General features: G+C 54.6%; 5 protein-coding genes and 1 pseudogene across 8 annotated transcripts in view; 2 read left to right on the top strand and 4 right to left on the bottom strand.

Annotated features, from left to right (window-relative positions):
- LOC126993688 (histone H2A-like) overlaps window positions 1-16827 on the bottom strand; it is a 72529-nt gene that overhangs the window by 23954 nt on the left and 31748 nt on the right. The window lies entirely within an intron of this gene.
- LOC126993692 (histone H2A-like) overlaps window positions 1-16827 on the bottom strand; it is a 58088-nt gene that overhangs the window by 23227 nt on the left and 18034 nt on the right. The window lies entirely within an intron of this gene.
- LOC126993687 (histone H2A-like) lies at window positions 606-16278 on the top strand. Its single transcript, XM_050852855.1, has 2 exons — window positions 606-2046; window positions 15681-16278. Exon 1 carries the CDS (start codon window positions 938-940, stop codon window positions 1622-1624), a length of 687 nt encoding a protein of 228 aa, XP_050708812.1. The 5' UTR covers window positions 606-937; the 3' UTR covers window positions 1625-2046; window positions 15681-16278.
- On the bottom strand, window positions 5990-6379 carry LOC126993701 (histone H4-like; annotated as a pseudogene).
- Window positions 11954-14218, bottom strand: LOC126993683 (proline-rich protein 36-like). The gene has a single exon (XM_050852852.1). The coding sequence runs from the start codon at window positions 14216-14218 to the stop codon at window positions 11954-11956; it is 2265 nt and encodes a 754-aa protein (XP_050708809.1).
- LOC126993694 (histone H2A-like) overlaps window positions 14661-16827 on the top strand; it is a 60161-nt gene continuing 57994 nt past the window's right edge. Inside the window, exon 1 of the mRNA XM_050852864.1 lies at window positions 14661-15672. Within this exon, the coding sequence (XP_050708821.1) occupies window positions 14875-15246 (372 nt within the window). The 5' untranslated portion in view covers window positions 14661-14874 and the 3' untranslated portion in view covers window positions 15247-15672. The remainder of the gene's footprint in view (window positions 15673-16827) is intronic.

Here is a 16827-nt window from a genome sequence, read left to right as displayed (position 1 = left end):
GGCCCGTCGCATTCGCGGCGAGCGTGCCTAAGCGGGCTTAATCTGCTCACAATATATCTAGGCCCTTTTCTGGGCCAATTTCACTTTCCGTGATAGATTTTAGACAGACACTGGGGCGGGCAGGGGGGGAGGAGGATCACTGGCTTGTTGCCTTTCCCACATATCCTTCTGCTTCATAATCTCATATCAATTGATTGGGGGGCTTTGATTTCTCTCTTAACTTATTTCAACTGGCGGGTGCACGAGTAGGGAATATGTGGGGACTACATGCAGGCAGGAAGACAGGAATTACCAGAACAAGTAAATAAATATAAGCGGAGGGGCGGAATCACTAACTACTGATTACGGCTGCTTTTTAGGAATATATCGCTCATCGTGATCCCCTGCAGCTAACAACAAACGACCGAGAGAAGCATTGGCGATTTCAAGCTTTGGTCGCGGTTTGGCGAGCACTGGCGGGACTCGGTCCGCTTATTGATGCCATGCATCCCTTGGTGGGTCAGCTCAGTGAGTGAGTGAGTGAGAGAGAGAGAGAGGGGACTAACCGTCTTAGATATCTTACGGGAAATATTTTGTGCCTCCGATGGAGCCGGTTCTTTCAGTGCAAGCAAGTTGGTGGGTTGCTTATTTGGAGGAGGTGTACTTGGTGACGGCCTTGGTGCCTTCGGACACGGCGTGCTTGGCCAGCTCACCGGGCAGGAGGAGACGGACGGCCGTCTGGATCTCCCGACTGGTGATGGTGGAGCGCTTGTTGTAATGGGCCAGGCGAGAGGCCTCGGCGGCGATGCGCTCGAAGATGTCGTTCACGAAGGAGTTCATGATGGACATGGCCTTGGAGGAGACGCCGGTGTCGGGGTGGACCTGCTTGAGCACCTTGTAGATGTAGATCGAGTAGCTCTCCTTCCTCCTGCGCTTCTTCTTCTTGTCACCCTTGGCGATGGCCTTCTGGGCCTTGCCAGCCTTCTTGGCGGCCTTTCCTGATGCTTTGGGGGGCATGTCTGCTTCTTCGTTCCCAGACGGCGAGCGAATGTTGCCGGGCCGACCCCGGATTCCCCCTTTATGGCGGCGCCGCTCCCTCGGGATCGCGGGGACGCGTGGCGGCACGCGCTCCCATTGGCAGGCTCGCCCGGCCGTCCCCGCCCTCCGATCCTGCGCTGCACTATATAGGGCGAAAAAGCCGCGAGCGGCAGGTATTCGCTCTCCGAGCCCACAGCAGAAGCGCAAGTCCACGCCCCCACCACTCACTGTCGACATGTCTGGACGCGGCAAGGGAGGAAAGGTGAAGGGGAAGTCAAAGTCCCGCTCCAGCCGTGCCGGCCTGCAGTTCCCCGTGGGCAGGATCCACCGTCTCCTGAGGAAGGGCAACTACGCCGAGCGCGTGGGCGCCGGCGCCCCCGTGTACCTGGCGGCCGTCATGGAGTACCTGGCCGCCGAGGTGCTCGAGCTGGCCGGCAACGCGGCCCGCGACAACAAGAAGACCCGCATCATCCCCCGCCACCTGCAGCTGGCCATCCGCAACGACGAGGAGCTGAACAAGCTCCTCTCCGGCGTCACCATTGCCCAGGGAGGTGTGCTGCCTAACATCCAGGCGGTGCTCCTGCCCAAGAAGACCGAGAAGAAGTAATCGCCCTCGGCCTTTCAGGGACGACAATTCAGTACCGTTTAATCCGGCTCCCCTTGGGAGCCACACCCTTTTCCAAAAAGAGACTTCTGGACACACACCCTCAACTACATAGTGACATTCCTAGGTCAATTCCTGCTGATATTACTAGGAAGAAGACCCTCAGTCATGACAACAATTAACAACCCCCACGTCCGGCAGGCTTCCCACACTTAGTTTGTTTGTTTGTTTGTTTTCTTCACGGCAGGTAAGGGACTCCTCTGCTGACAACGACGATAACAACAATTAACCCACAAGACATAACATAACAAATAAAAAAAAAAACGCAAAACAGAGCCGGGAGGTAGGTCGTTGAGACGATGATGGCCGTCGTGCAGATCGGATGCGGCGCTGCCCCCGCCGAGATGAAGTAGGTAGGTAGGTAGGTAGGTAGGTAGTAGCTGGGTGGGCTCCGACCCGCTGTGGCCTGTGGAGTAGGTCCGGAATGAGTAAAATGAATCAGTCAGTCAGTCACTCACTGACGTCATGTATGATCCCCTGCCTCACCCGAGAAAGCATGCATCGGTTTGTACCTTCACCTTCACACGGTATAGTTTAACCCAACCTAAACATCCGGCCTCACACACAGGTGCTAGGTGGCGAGGTAGACCCTGAGGAGAAGAAGAAAACGTTTGGGAGGGTAAGCTAAACTAAGTGCAAAACCACCAGGGCCAGCCAGCCAGCCAGCACAGACACTGCGATACATTAGTCTTGCGCTAGCTAGTAAGAATAAGAATTAGAATTAGAAGAACACACACACACACACACACACACACACACACACACACAAAAAAAAAAAAAAAAAAAAAAAAAAAAAAAGAGTTTAAGGAGAACCACGCACATAGCTCCGCCGTAGGTTCCCCTAGCGGACGGGGAACCCCACGAGTTGCTCTTTGGAATCTGTTTCTAACTCAAGTCTACAGCTGAACATCATCTAGTAGCACTATGATCATCATCAGTGCTCTTATAAATAGCGTCAAACTACCTGTGCTATTAGCAAGCAAAGGAACACTGTCATACTTTTTTCATATTGCTTCCACTTAATAAGTAGTGGAATGTATGTAATCGTATTTACAATAATACACGATGTACATATATATATAGTAATGACTACGTATTACGCATGATAACCATATGTATAGATGGAGAAAAATATATGCGGTTTATAATTTTGGCAAAATATAAATATGAAAGAGACAAGTCAACAAAATAACATTATATTAGCTGGACCAAGTTGACATTTTATGATGAATATGTACTACACAGTATGTAATAACAGTAATAACTTTTCCTAGAAGGTCCAGACCACAGGTAATGCCAGTACATCGTGTTCACTTGGGTGACCATAAGGACTGCAAACATGGACCTTCTACATACTATATGTATGTAAACATGCTGTTGTGCAGTAATTATCAACGTGAAATACGTCTTGCCTCCATGGAACTGTACCATGCTCTTAGTTAATAATCATACTATCTATACATATACACGTACATAACATTCTAATATATAATACAGTGATGGGAGAAATAGGGAGGGACACAAGAGTGATGAGGGAGGCGAGAAGTTAGGGGGAGAAGAGGAGGGATAACGAGAGCGAGAAGGGGGAGTAGTTGTGGCTAGGAATAGTTTGGGAGGGTGCAGGGGGGGGGCACACTTTCCTTCGAATGCGTCAACATGACTCGTCGGGTTTGTGTTATTTTTCACAAGTAAACTCGTCACATAAGACATATAGTAATGTGGTAGGTTAGCCATAAATTAGGTCCGGGTATTATAGGTAGTGTGCTGAAATATCATACTGATCCAAAGATTCGTTTAGGAGATATTTGCGAAAAACAGCGTTTGTCTGCCGCTGAAATGTATAGTAGGTGTTACGGGAGTTATGAATAGAGATCTTATATGATTTTTCTCCTTCGGTAATCATTACACTTTTAACTCTGAACTTTCTAGACTTTTTTGAGGTAGATTCTTAGAATAAAAGCCTTAACAAGCAATTACTTCCCTCTATACCTCTCACATACAATAATGAAAATATATCTGTTCTGGTTGTAGGTATTAGAATATTTCAGTAACTATGAAAGAGTTGATAAAAGCGCTATTAGATTTCATTTTCCTCCCATATGCACAGGATGTAAAAACAAACTTGTTCAAGGAGAATGATTTATTTGTACCATTTGCTTGAGTAACAGATAATCCTATTACCAATCGTTTTGTAGATACAGCTACTATTACCTATGGTCTTGCATTAAAAAAAAAAAAAAAAACAATTGGGGAGGTATTAGGAGTTGAGTATGGCAATATTGTTGTCTTCACATCCAGCTATTTCAGTGATAGATGAAATAATACTTATTCCATTGCACAGGCAAATATTGCAGGAAAGACACTATAATCCAAGTGATTATTTTCGCTAAAGGACTTTCAGAATCACTAAAAAGAGACAGTCATCTAACATATGTAAAAAGAAATCGCAATACTCCATCCCAAGCAAACCCCCCCCCAAAAAGGAAAGCCAACACGCATTACAAACCTCAACAAACTAAGAACAAAACTCCCACAACAAAACTAACTAACAAGTTAGCTTGCAACAAACAAACGAGCTAGCTCCCTAATTAGCTTTTTTGCTAGTTAGCTAGCTAGTTAGTTAGTTAGTTAGTTAGTTAGTTAGTTAGTTAGTTAGCTTGTTTCTTTGTTTGTTTGTTTGTTTGTTTGTTTGTTTGTTTGTATGTTTGCTATTTAGCTTGTTATTTTGTTTGTTTGGTAGCTAGCTACCTTGTTTGTTTGTTAGTTAGTTAGTTAGTTAGTTAGTTAGTTAGTTAGTTAGTTAGTTAGTTAGTTAGTTAGTTAGTTAGTTAGTTAGTTTGTTTGTTTGTTTGTTTGTTTGTTTGTTTGTTTGTTTGTTTTGTTTGTTTGTTTGTTTGTTTGTTTGTTTGTTTGTTTGTTTGTTTGTTTGTTTGTTTGTTTGTTTGCTAGCTAGCTTGTTTGATTGCTTGCTAGCTAGCTAGTGAGTTTGTTTGTTTGTTTGTTTGTTTGTTTGCTAGCTAGCTAGTTTGTCTTTTAGTTTGTTAGCTAGCTAGTTTTGTGTTTGTCTGTTAGGTAGCCCGTTCGCTTTAATTGGCAGGCAGGCAGGCAGGCAGGCAGGCAGGCAGGCAGGCAGGCAGGCAGGCAGGCAGGCAGGCAGGCACACCTATTTACATGCCGGCACACCTACTTTCATAGAAACGTATTTGCAGCTTTTTAGTCATCCACCTGTCTACTGTTGGGCATGTAGACGCTTGCCCAGGGTTCCGGCGGGCTACTCGGTGGCGGGGCTGGTTCAACGTATCTGAAAAAGCGGGTCCAGTAAGAGAGGGCGCAACGTTATGATGAGGACGACAACGAGAAACAAGAAGAAGAAGAAGAAGAAGAAGAAGAAGAAGAAGAAGAAGAAGAAGAAGAAGAAGAAGAAGAAGAAGAAGAAGAAGAAGAAGAAGAAGAAGAAGAAGAAGAAGAAGAAGAAGAAGAAGAAGAAGAAGAAGAAGAAGAAGAAGAAGAAGAAGAAGAAGAAGAAGAAGAAGGAGGAGGAGGAGGAGGAGGAGGAGGAGGAGGAGGAGGAGGAGGGAGGAGGGAGAGGGAGATTCCCACTTCCTCAGCCTTTCCCTTTCAAGTTCGTTCTGAGCCTGTCCCTCACCCTCTAACCCTACCCTTGCTTTCCTATACACTCCTGCACATTCCAAGAGACAATAGAAGGAGTGGATCAAGAAGGGGAGGCTTCTTTCTCTCTGTCTATATATTTGCCGTCTTTCTCATTATTGCTTTCTTTCTCTTTTTCTCCTCCTTTTTTTCTTTCTTAACCTTTCTATGTCATTCTTCCTCTCTTTCTTTTCCTGTTCCCGTCCAGACGTCGCTTTGTTTTGTCTATGTATTTTCCAATATAGTTTTCTCTCTCTCTCTCTCTCTCTCTCTCTCTCTCTCTCTCTCTCTCTCTCTCTCTCTCTCTCTCTCTCTCTTTTCATAAATATCCTGTTACTGATTTTACAAAGAATTGACAGGGACAGGGGAAATTATGGCAAAATGATGTTTCCGTAAGAACTGAAACAAACAAATTGGAGCTTACTAGTGGCAAATGAGGTGGATGGGGAGCAGTGGGCGGAGGTGTGAACCATCAGTAGGCAGGAGGGAGGGAGGGAGGGAAAAGATGGGATTGAGGAAACAAACAAACTAGTGTCAAATGAGGTGGATGGGGAGCAGTGGGCGGAGGTGTGAACCATCATTAGGCAGGGGAGGGAGGGTGGCAGGAAACAGAAAGAAAGAAAGAAAGAAAATATAACTGACGTAAACAGTGTGCTACTATTCTCTTAGTGAATAAGAATGTGGACCTCAAAGAGGTCCGGGGTGGGTGGGTTAGGTCGGGCTCGCTCAGGCAGCGGCATTAACCACCGAAGCCGTACAGGGTGCGGCCCTGGCGTTTGAGGGCGTACACCACGTCCATGGCGGTGACGGTCTTGCGCTTGGCGTGCTCAGTGTAGGTGACGGCATCCTGATGACGTTCTCCAGGAACACCTTGAGCACACCACGGGTCTCTTCGTAGATGAGCCCGGAGATGCGCTTCACACCGCCACGGCGCGCCAGACGACGGATGGCCGGCTTGGTGATGCCCTGGATGTTGTCCCGAAGAACCTTGCGGTGACGCTTGGCGCCTCCCTTTCCGAGTCCCTTGCCTCCCGTGCCGCGGCCAGTCATGGGTCAGGGGGGTAGCTCAACAGAGGAGTTAGTGTTGGGATGTTGCATCGTTCGCTCTATATATTCATAGCAAGAGGCGGAGGTGGTGTGTATTTGTTCGATAGGCTGGCTCCTGCCGTCTCCTTCCGGACGGCACAGTGCAGTTGGTTGAGCATCCACACTGTACTAGGCTCTAGCATATGCAGACATCTCCAAGAGACACATAACGTCCTCCACTCGGGCTAGATAGATGCACTGCCTGACGGGGCGGGCAAGCGCGGGACTAGGAGGCGGCGCACGCGCAGGGCGCGGCGGACCACCGCTCCTCCCCCGGCCGCCAATACTTTATAACCAGAAACGGCTGGCAGACTCAACTGTTCTGTTCGTCCGTAGCCATGGCCCGTACCAAGCAGACTGCCAGGAAATCCACCGGTGGCAAGGCGCCCCGCAAGCAGCTGGCCACCAAGGCCGCTCGCAAGTCGGCCCCGGCCACCGGAGGAGTCAAGAAGCCTCACCGCTACAGGCCCGGGACCGTGGCCCTCCGTGAGATCCGCCGCTACCAGAAGAGCACCGAGCTCCTCATCAGGAAGCTGCCCTTCCAGCGTCTGGTGCGCGAGATCGCCCAGGATTTCAAGACCGATCTCCGCTTCCAGTCCTCTGCCGTCATGGCTCTGCAGGAAGCCTCCGAGGCCTACCTCGTCGGTCTCTTCGAGGACACCAACCTCTGCGCCATCCACGCCAAGCGTGTCACCATCATGCCAAAGGACATCCAGCTGGCCCGTCGCATTCGCGGCGAGCGTGCCTAAGCGTCTGAGTACTACAATCTGCTCACACTATATCTAGGCCCTTTTCAGGGCCAAAGTCACTTTCCGGGAGAGAGTTTAGACAGACACTGGGGCGGGCAGGGGGGGAGGAGGATCACTGGCTTGTTGCCTTTCCCACATATCCTTCTGCTTCATAATCTCATATCAATTGATTGGGGGGCTTTGATTTCTCTCTTAACTTATTTCAACTGGCGGGTGCACGAGTAGGGAATATGTGGGGACTACATGCAGGCAGGAAGACAGGAATTACCAGAACAAGTAAATAAATATAAGCGGAGGGGCGGAATCACTAACTACTGATGACGGCTGCTATGTAGGCATATAGCGCTCATCGTGATCCCCTGCAGCTAACAACAAACGACCGAGAGAAGCATTGGCGATTTCAAGCTTTGGTCGCGGTTTGGCGAGCACTGGCGGGACTCGGTCCGCTTATTGATGCCATGCATCCCTTGGTGGGTCAGCTCAGTGAGTGAGTGAGAGAGAGAGAGAGAGAGAGAGAGAGAGAGAGGGACTAACCGTCTTCGTTCTCTTTCGGGAAATAGTTTGTGGCTCCGATGGAGCCGGTTCTTTTCCAGTGCAAGCAAGTTGGTGGGTTGCTTATTTGGAGGAGGTGTACTTGGTGACGGCCTTGGTGCCTTCGGACACGGCGTGCTTGGCCAGCTCACCGGGCAGGAGGAGACGGACGGCCGTCTGGATCTCCCGACTGGTGATGGTGGAGCGCTTGTTGTAATGGGCCAGGCGAGAGGCCTCGGCGGCGATGCGCTCGAAGATGTCGTTCACGAAGGAGTTCATGATGGACATGGCCTTGGAGGAGACGCCGGTGTCGGGGTGGACCTGCTTGAGCACCTTGTAGATGTAGATCGAGTAGCTCTCCTTCCTCCTGCGCTTCTTCTTCTTGTCACCCTTGGCGATGGCCTTCTGGGCCTTGCCAGCCTTCTTGGCGGCCTTTCCTGATGCTTTGGGGGGCATGTCTGCTTCTTCGTTCCCAGACGGCGAGCGAATGTTGCCGGGCCGCATTTTTTCCATTTAAGATTAACCCTGGGTAGCCCCAGGGGAAACGGGCCCTAGTCTATTGACGGCCCGTTAGGTGTACTGCATGAAAAAAATTAGCGAGGGGGCGGGTATCGTCGGACGAGCTGTTCCAGGGCCGCCTCTCCGAGGTGGAAGAGAAGTTCAGGGGCAGAGTGTCCCTCAGGGTTCGGGGTCAGGTCTCTCGTGAGCGGGCATTCTAGTATGTAATGTAGAAGCGGGCAATCTTGCTCTTCGTCACAGTGCTCGCATTCCCTCCACCTGATGTCTTCAGGATCGAGTTCTGAGAGGCATATGTAGCCGAGACGCAGGCGGTGCAGCTGGATACTGATGGGGCGAGGGTGGGTGATACCCACTCGCCAGCGTCCCATGTCCGTAGCGGCCGCGTACCAGGAGCCTGAAGGGGAGCCTTGAGCTACACAGTGCTCCAGTGCAGCAGCGATGCTTCGCCCAGCATGTGAAAGCAAGGTGGTTCGGAGGTGGCTGAGACTGGGGGGCAGGTGGATGTTAACTGCAGGGAGGAGTGTAGCATCTTTCGCCGCTGCATCAGCTGCCTCGTTGCCCTCAACACCCGAGTGGCTGGGCAACCAGACAAGTGTTGCGCGTCGGCCAGCAGCCTCTAAGGCCCCCAGAGTTCGCCAGATGGAGGTGATGAGGCGGATATTGTCAGCAAGGCTGTCTCGGTCGATGGCCTGGAGGGCAGTCATCGAGTCCGAGTAGACGATGACAGGCCCCGCTGCCGATTCTTCAGCGTGGAGAAGGGCCATCGAGATGGCCGCCAGTTCCGCCTGCGTGGAGGAGCTTCCATCTGGAAGGCGGTAAAGAGCAGTCTCTCCCCCACTCACAAATGCAGCCCCAACAGCCCGCGTCAGGTGGTGAATGGAGCCGTCGGTGAAGTACACGGCTGTACGGGGAGGAGGCGCACCAGCAACACGCCCCAGGGCCTCGCGCCGAAGCTCCTCGGTGGAAAGGAGTGCTTTCTTAACAGGAAGGGGCCGGAGAGATAGAAGAAAGGAGCGGGGTCGCCAGGGTGGAGGGGGAACATAGGCTGGCACTGGGAGGTCAAGGGGCGCTGTCAACATGTGCGCCAGATCGTTCTCGCTGAGAACCCGGGCGACGCCGGATTGCCATGTCTGCCGCCGGAAGAGGAGGGGGTCATGGTGGAGAGACCGTCTCACTCGCTCAGCAAGGGGAGCCGCCTCCGCATCGCGTAGCAGGGTGACGATGTGGCCCACACCGAGCTGCTTGACACGCTCGGCGACGCAGCAGATGAATGCCTCTGCCCGCAGACACACGCATTTAGTCCAGCGGGGGGTGCCGAGCAGGGTACGGAGTGCGTAGTTCTGTGCAGTCTCGAGCGGGTTCAAGGAGGAGGGAGGCAGCGTGAAGAGGCATGGAGCAGCGTAGTCAAGGCAGGACCGGACTGCGCTAACATAAAAGGAGCGCAGAACACGGTCCCCGGCCCCACAGGAGGGACTTGCCATGGCCCGCATGATGTTAATGCGGGATACCATCTTCGCTCGGACGGAAGCTATGCACGGCTTAAAGGAAAGGCGGGAGTCGAGGAGAATGCCCAGGTACTTGAACTGAGGGACCCAAGGCACGGGGATGGCGTCGATGTAGAGGGGGTCAGGGGGAAGGGCATAACCAAAGGCCATGGCCTTCGACTTGGCCGGGTTGGGCACGAGGCCAAGATCATTGCAGGAGACAAGGAGGCGGCGGAGCATGGCGCGGGCCCGAGCCACGTGGTTGGGCCCTGAGGAGACGATGGCGATGTCATCCGCGTAGCTCAGGACCCGGGCCTGCCCGTTCCCCTGGAGGCGTACGAGCTGCTCCACCAAGAGGTTGAAGAGGAGAGGGCTGAGAATGCCTCCTTGCGGCGTCCCATTTTCAAAGGCCTTCGAAGTGGAGGAGGTGCCTTGAAAGCGGACAGTCGCCGTCCGACCCTGCAGGTACTGCCCGACCCAGCTGAGCAGGAGACCGTGCACGCCCTTTGCAGCCAAGATGGAGAGAATGGCAGGAGTGGAGGCCATCTCGAAGGCCTTCTCGATATCGAGAAAGACCACCACTGCCTTGCCGCCAACAACCCCCGACAGGAGAGTCGATATACAGTCACGCGTGCCTTTGCCCCGGCGAAAAGCGAAGAGATGGCGATGAAGGGGACCTAGCGCCCACTCAAGACGAGCGAAGAGCACCCGCTCCATCGTCTTGCCCAGGCAGCTAATGAGGGAGATGGGGCGGTATTGCGTGGCATCACCTGCCTTCGGGATGGGGACAATGGCAGCGGACTTCCATGCAGTGGGGACAGTGCGAGAGGCGTAGGAGGCGTTGAAGAGGTGGAGTATCTCCGCTTCCATGGCAGGACCAGCATGGCGTAGCATAGAGTAGCTGATCTTGTCCTCCCCTGGCGAGGTGTTGCGGCCCGGAATAGCACGCCGGAGCTCATGGAGGAGAAGGACAGCGTCCGCTGGATGTGGCAGGAGGCAAGCCCGCTGGTACGCCAGCCACCTTCCAGGGTTTACCCGGCGTTGCCTCAATTGGACCGCAGGGGGGAGACGAGCGGAGGCAGAACGGGAGGCGAAGAGCTCGGCGAGGCGTTCAGCCTCTTCCTGAGGCCGGGGGTGAAGCGCCGGCCTGGTAACGGCCCCGCGGCGAATGGAGCGAATCTTTCGCCAGAGGAGGGAGACAGGAGTGGTGGAGTCGAGGGAGGCGCACCAGGCGAGCCAACGCTCCTCCTTCACCCGGTCGGTCGTTGTTCTGGCTATACGGACCGCGGCCCGCAGGAGGCGTCGAGTCTCCTCGGTGTTATGGCGGCGGTTGAGTCTTCTCGCCATGTTGACGCGGTGGTTTACCTCCCGGATCTCCTCGTCATAGTACCACCTGTCCCTGTGGTGGAAAGTGGGGCGCCGGGAGACGGGTATGGCAGAGTCTGCCGCGGAGTGGAAGGCGGCGACAAGGCGGGCCTCGGCAGCGTCAACCTCGGCAGGGCGGGGAGTTTCAGCCAGGTGGGTGGAGATACAGTGGCGGAATTTATCCCAGTCAGCCCTGCGGAAGTTCCAGCCAGGAGGGCGGGGAGGGAGAACAGGCGGCAGGACCGGGAGAGTGACGACGGAGGCAATGTGGTCGCTCACGAGGTGGTGGTGGAGCGACCATGTTGCGTCGACACCTAAGGGCCTCGACACAAAGGAGAGGTCTAAAACCCCCCCCGCTAGGTGTGTCGGCTCACCAGTGTTAAGGAGAGACACCCGAGGGGTCTCGTCGAGGGTGGCAGATAGGAGACGCCCCGCCCGGTTGCGCCTGGCATCACCCCAGCGGTCGTGGTGAGCATTAAAGTCTCCCCCGATGAAGGTGGGCTCATCGCTGGCAAGCGTGAATAGCTCACCGAAGTCAGGCTCCTCCACCGCCGGCCCACAGTAGATGCAATAGAAATGCAGGCGCAACCGGGCAAGCGCGATGGTGACAGCCAATACCTCCACGCCGTCGCCGCAAGCCACGGGGTGACGCACTCGAGAACAAGGAATTGAATCCTTGACCAAGATACCACACCCGCGTGTCTGACCGGCCACGGCAGGGAGGTAAAAAGACTGGTAACCCCGGAAGAAGGGCACGCGTTGTTCTGGAAGAAGCGTCTCCTGCAGGAGAACCACATCCACAGAATCGCTCGCCATCGCAGCACGCAGGAGGTTGGACCTACCGCGGATGCCACAGATGTTCCATTGGAGAACCGTGAGGCGGTGTGCATTTATACGGACAGCTTCCTGGAGTGCCTGTACCGGGCCATCCCCGGCCGGGTCGGTAGCCCGCCCTCGTTCAGGGAGGTGGGAGCAGGGGGCGGTGCTACCAACGGATGGTGCTGGCTGGGTGCAACGGCCGGAGGGGTTGGGAGGAGTGCGGAGCTGCTCGCATGCACGGGGGCAGGAGGAGGTGGAAGGGGAGTCTTCAGAGCACGAGGGGTCGGTGTAGGTGGGGTTGATGATGGCCCGCCGGGGGAAGGAGCCTGCACAGGAGGGACGGCAGCTTGCTGGGCCGGCGTTTCCGGGAAGAGATTTCCCACCACCTGCTGCGCCGCGTCCGAAAACACTCTCGGCTCGACGTCCGACTTGAGTGCCGTTGCGATAATCCGCCCGAAGCCTTCCAAGAGTCCCACCATCATCTCCCTTGTGATGAGGAGACAGCCGGGAGGGGCGGCAGTGGGAGCTGCTGTAGTGAGTGGGCGTGGCTGGCGGCTGGCCTTGGGCGCTTGGGGAGAGGGGAGCTGGGCCGGTGGAGGCGGTGGCAGATGGCGTGGGGTAAGGGGAGGGAAGCTCTCCTCGTACGGAGCTGGTGAAGGGGGTGGAAGAGATGGCTGGTGGGCAGCCTGGGGGAGGCGGGGCGTTGGAGCAGCTGTGGACGCGGGGGGCTGCTGGGTTCCCCAGCGGAAGGTGCCGAGAGGAGCAGGGCGATGAGTGGTGACCCAGCGCTGTTGGACAGTGCGCTGTTTCTCGACCAGCTCTCGCCTGTTGGCGCAGGCCCGATTCCAGGCATGGTGTTCGCCCTGGCAATTCGGGCATCTGCTGGTGATGGTCTGGCCAGTCTTGTACTTTGACAGGCACCGCTCCGTGTCGTGACTGGCAGAGCATATGCCGCAGACCGGGGGACGGCTGCACCTGGCCCGGTGGTGGCCGAACTGCTGGCAATTGTAGCACCGGAGGGGTTCCTTGCTGTAGGGGCGCGTGTAGAAGGTCCCCCAGCTCCCCAGGTCCAACGAGCCCGGCAGCGGCCCCGCGACCGTGACAAATACCTGGCGCGTCGGGCCGTCCCGGGTAGTGCAGCGCACTGCCTCCAACACGCGTGGATGGCGCAACAGTGGCTTGAGGGGCATGGCAACAGGGTATGCCAGCAGCACGCCCTTGGTGTTCGCCCCGGGCGCCACCCTCAGCTGCACAGGTACGCCGGATACCTCCCTCACCTCGAGCAGGGTGTCGTGCTGGGCACTGTCTGCAGGTGTGATTAACACACACCCCGACTCCAGGAACTTGAGCGAGAGGCGTTCGCCCAGCTGCTGCTCCAGGGCCTCGGCGAGGTCGAGGGTTGATTCGAACCCGACAGTCGCCGGAATGAGCAGCTTCGGCAGCGAAGCGGGTTGAGCAGCAGCAGGGGCGTTCATAGGCCGAGGTGGCGGGGGCAGAGGTGACTGGGGGCGAGAGGGGTGCCGAGGGGGCAGCGAGGTAGAAGCGCCGGCGGACAAGGCAGAATCAGCCGGTGAGGAGCGATGCTGTCGCTTGGGGCCCACCGTTTGCCAACCGTCATCACCCGCAGGGTTGTTGATGGGGGGCGCGGTGGGTGAAGGAGCAGTCTCCCCGTCGATGACATCGACGAAAATCTCTGACTCAGACGTCAAGCTCGACCCTGACTCAGAGTCCTCCATTCGGTCATGAACTCTCCGCGACTTACACGCCCGAGAAGCAGAGGGGTCAGCGGGCTCATCAGGAGGCAAGCCCTCAGTCGAGGAGGCAGCGGACGAAGAGGAGGAGCAGCGGGCACGCTTATGCTGGACGTCACGGCCGGAGGCAGAGTGAGGAGCAGCGGAGCAGCCGGGGCTAGAGTCAGAGTCAGCAGGGGGAGGGCCGGGAGAGTCGGAGGCAGAGTCAGGGGGGCCGTCAGGGCGAGAGTCAGAGTCAGCGGGGCTGCCAGGGCAGGAGTCAGAGTCAGCGAGGAGAGGGCCGGCGCCGAGGACAGACTCAGAGGCAGCAGGGGTAGGAACAGCGGGGCCGGGGTCAGAGTCAGAGACAGCAGAGGAGTGCTGAGAAGCGGTAGGAGAGAGGGGGCGGGAAGCAGCACCGCGAGCGGGCGGAGGAGAGGTAGGAGAACGGGAACGGGAGGCCGCACCGCGAGCGGGCGGAGGAGAGGGAGGAGAGCGGGAACGGGAAACACCGCCACGAGCGGGCGGAGGGGAGGGAGAGGAGCGGGTAGCAACAGTACCAGCAGGCGGGGGGGCGTGCTTACGCCGGTTTTTCTGCTTTCCCATGACGAAGAAACACAAGCAGAAAACCTAAGGACCCTAAAAACAAGACCGCCCCCAACGGGAACACAGCTAGCTAAGGGTGAGGGGTGAGGGCTGGATGCCAGTGACCTACAACGAACGGGTGGCTAAATAGTCTTCAGACTGGGCCCGTCGTTGCCCCTTACGGGTCTTTGTCACCTATCAGAGTCCCTTACGGCCACCCCACAATTTCCTATAACCAGCCCTCTGAGGGCCCCCTTCGTGGACGTGCCCTACGCTGGCACTCCTTCAGGGTTCGGCGTCGGAAAAGAGTGGGGGTCTCTAATTGGCAGCTGTAGCACTGGTCTTAATACCAAAACAGGTAGAGCACAGGCAGTGCGTGTGTACACGTACACGTACACGGAGTGTACAAGGCAGGAGCAGCAGTGTGATGGAGGCTGGCGCGAGGTGGAGGGTGCACGCCGGGCCGCCCCCGGATTCCCCCTTTATGGCGGCGCCGCTCCCTCGGGATCGCGGGGACGCGTGGCGGCACGCGCTCCCATTGGCAGGCTCGCCCGGCCGTCCCCGCCCTCCGATCCTGCGCTGCACTATATAGGGCGAAAAAGCCGCGAGCGGCAGGTATTCGCTCTCCGAGCCCACAGCAGAAGCGCAAGTCCACGCCCCCACCACTCACTGTCGACATGTCTGGACGCGGCAAGGGAGGAAAGGTGAAGGGGAAGTCAAAGTCCCGCTCCAGCCGTGCCGGCCTGCAGTTCCCCGTGGGCAGGATCCACCGTCTCCTGAGGAAGGGCAACTACGCCGAGCGCGTGGGCGCCGGCGCCCCCGTGTACCTGGCGGCCGTCATGGAGTACCTGGCCGCCGAGGTGCTCGAGCTGGCCGGCAACGCGGCCCGCGACAACAAGAAGACCCGCATCATCCCCCGCCACCTGCAGCTGGCCATCCGCAACGACGAGGAGCTGAACAAGCTCCTCTCCGGCGTCACCATTGCCCAGGGAGGTGTGCTGCCTAACATCCAGGCGGTGCTCCTGCCCAAGAAGACCGAGAAGAAGTAATCGCCCTCGGCCTTTCAGGGACGACAATTCAGTACCGTTTAATCCGGCTCCCCTTGGGAGCCACACCCTTTTCCAAAAAGAGACTTCTGGACACACACCCTCAACTACATAGTGACATTCCTAGGTCAATTCCTGCTGATATTACTAGGAAGAAGACCCTCAGTCATGACAACAATTAACAACCCCCACGTCCGGCAGGCTTCCCACACTTAGTTTGTTTGTTTGTTTGTTTTCTTCACGGCAGGTAAGGGACTCCTCTGCTGACAACGACGATAACAACAATTAACCCACAAGACATAACATAACAAATAAAAAAAAAAACGCAAAACAGAGCCGGGAGGTAGGTCGTTGAGACGATGATGGCCGTCGTGCAGATCGGATGCGGCGCTGCCCCCGCCGAGATGAAGTAGGTAGGTAGGTAGGTAGGTAGGTAGTAGCTGGGTGGGCTCCGACCCGCTGTGGCCTGTGGAGTAGGTCCGGAATGAGTAAAATGAATCAGTCAGTCAGTCACTCACTCACTGACGTCATGTATGATCCCCTGCCTCACCCGAGAAAGCATGCATCGGTTTGTACCTTCACCTTCACCTTCACACGGTATAGTTTAACCCAACCTAAACATCCGGCCTCACACACAGGTGCTAGGTGGCGAGGTAGACCCTGAGGAGAAGAAGAAAACGTTTGGGAGGGTAAGCTAAACTAAGTGCAAAACCACCAGGGCCAGCCAGCCAGCCAGCACAGACACTGCGATACATTACGCTAGCTAGTAAGAATAAGAATAAGAATTAGAATTAGAATTAGAATTAGAAGAACACACACACACACACACACACACACACACACACACACACAAAAAAAAAAAAAAAAAAAAAAAAAAAGAGTTTAAGGAGAACCACGCACATAGCTCCGCCGTAGGTTCCCCTAGCGGACGGGGAACCCCACGAGTTGCTCTTTGGAATCTGTTTCTAACTCAAGTCTGGTGCTGAACATCATCTAGTAGCACTATGATCATCATCAGTGCTCTTATAAATAGCGTCAAACTACCTGTGCTATTAGCAAGCAGAGGAACACTGTCATACTTTTTTCATATTGCTTCCACTTAATAAGTAGTGGAATGTATGTAATCGTATTTACAATAATACACGATGTACATATATATATAGTAATGACTACGTATTACGCATGATAACCATATGTATAGATGGAGAAAAATATATGCGGTTTATAATTTTGGCAAAATAGAAATATGAAAGAGACAAGGCGACAAAATAACATTATATTAGCTGGACCAAGTTGACATTTTATGATGAATATGTACTACACAGTATGCAATAACAGTAATAACTTTTCCTAGAAGGTCCAGACCACAGGTAATGCCAGTACATCGTGTTCACTTGGGTGACCATAAGGACTGCAAACATGGACCTTCTACATACTATATGTATGTAAACATGCTGTTGTACAGTAATTATCAACGTGAAATACGTCTTGCCTCCATGGAACTGTACCATGCTCTTAGTTAATAATCATACTATCTATACATGTACACGTACATAACATTCTAATATATAATACAGTGATGGG

This window comes from Eriocheir sinensis, unplaced genomic scaffold, assembly GCF_024679095.1.
Source record: "Eriocheir sinensis breed Jianghai 21 unplaced genomic scaffold, ASM2467909v1 Scaffold655, whole genome shotgun sequence".
In the NCBI taxonomy this organism is placed as follows: domain Eukaryota; kingdom Metazoa; phylum Arthropoda; class Malacostraca; order Decapoda; family Varunidae; genus Eriocheir; species Eriocheir sinensis.
Note: the sequence above shows the minus strand (reverse complement) of the source record. Positions and strands in the feature narration are given on the sequence as shown.

Coding starts and splice junctions, on each gene's coding strand:
- LOC126993687 (XM_050852855.1), top strand. CDS start 938: ATGGCCTTCTGGGCCTTGCCAGCCTTCTTGGCGGCCTTTCCTGATGCT.
- LOC126993683 (XM_050852852.1), bottom strand. CDS start 14,218: ATGGGAAAGCAGAAAAACCGGCGTAAGCACGCCCCCCCGCCTGCTGGT.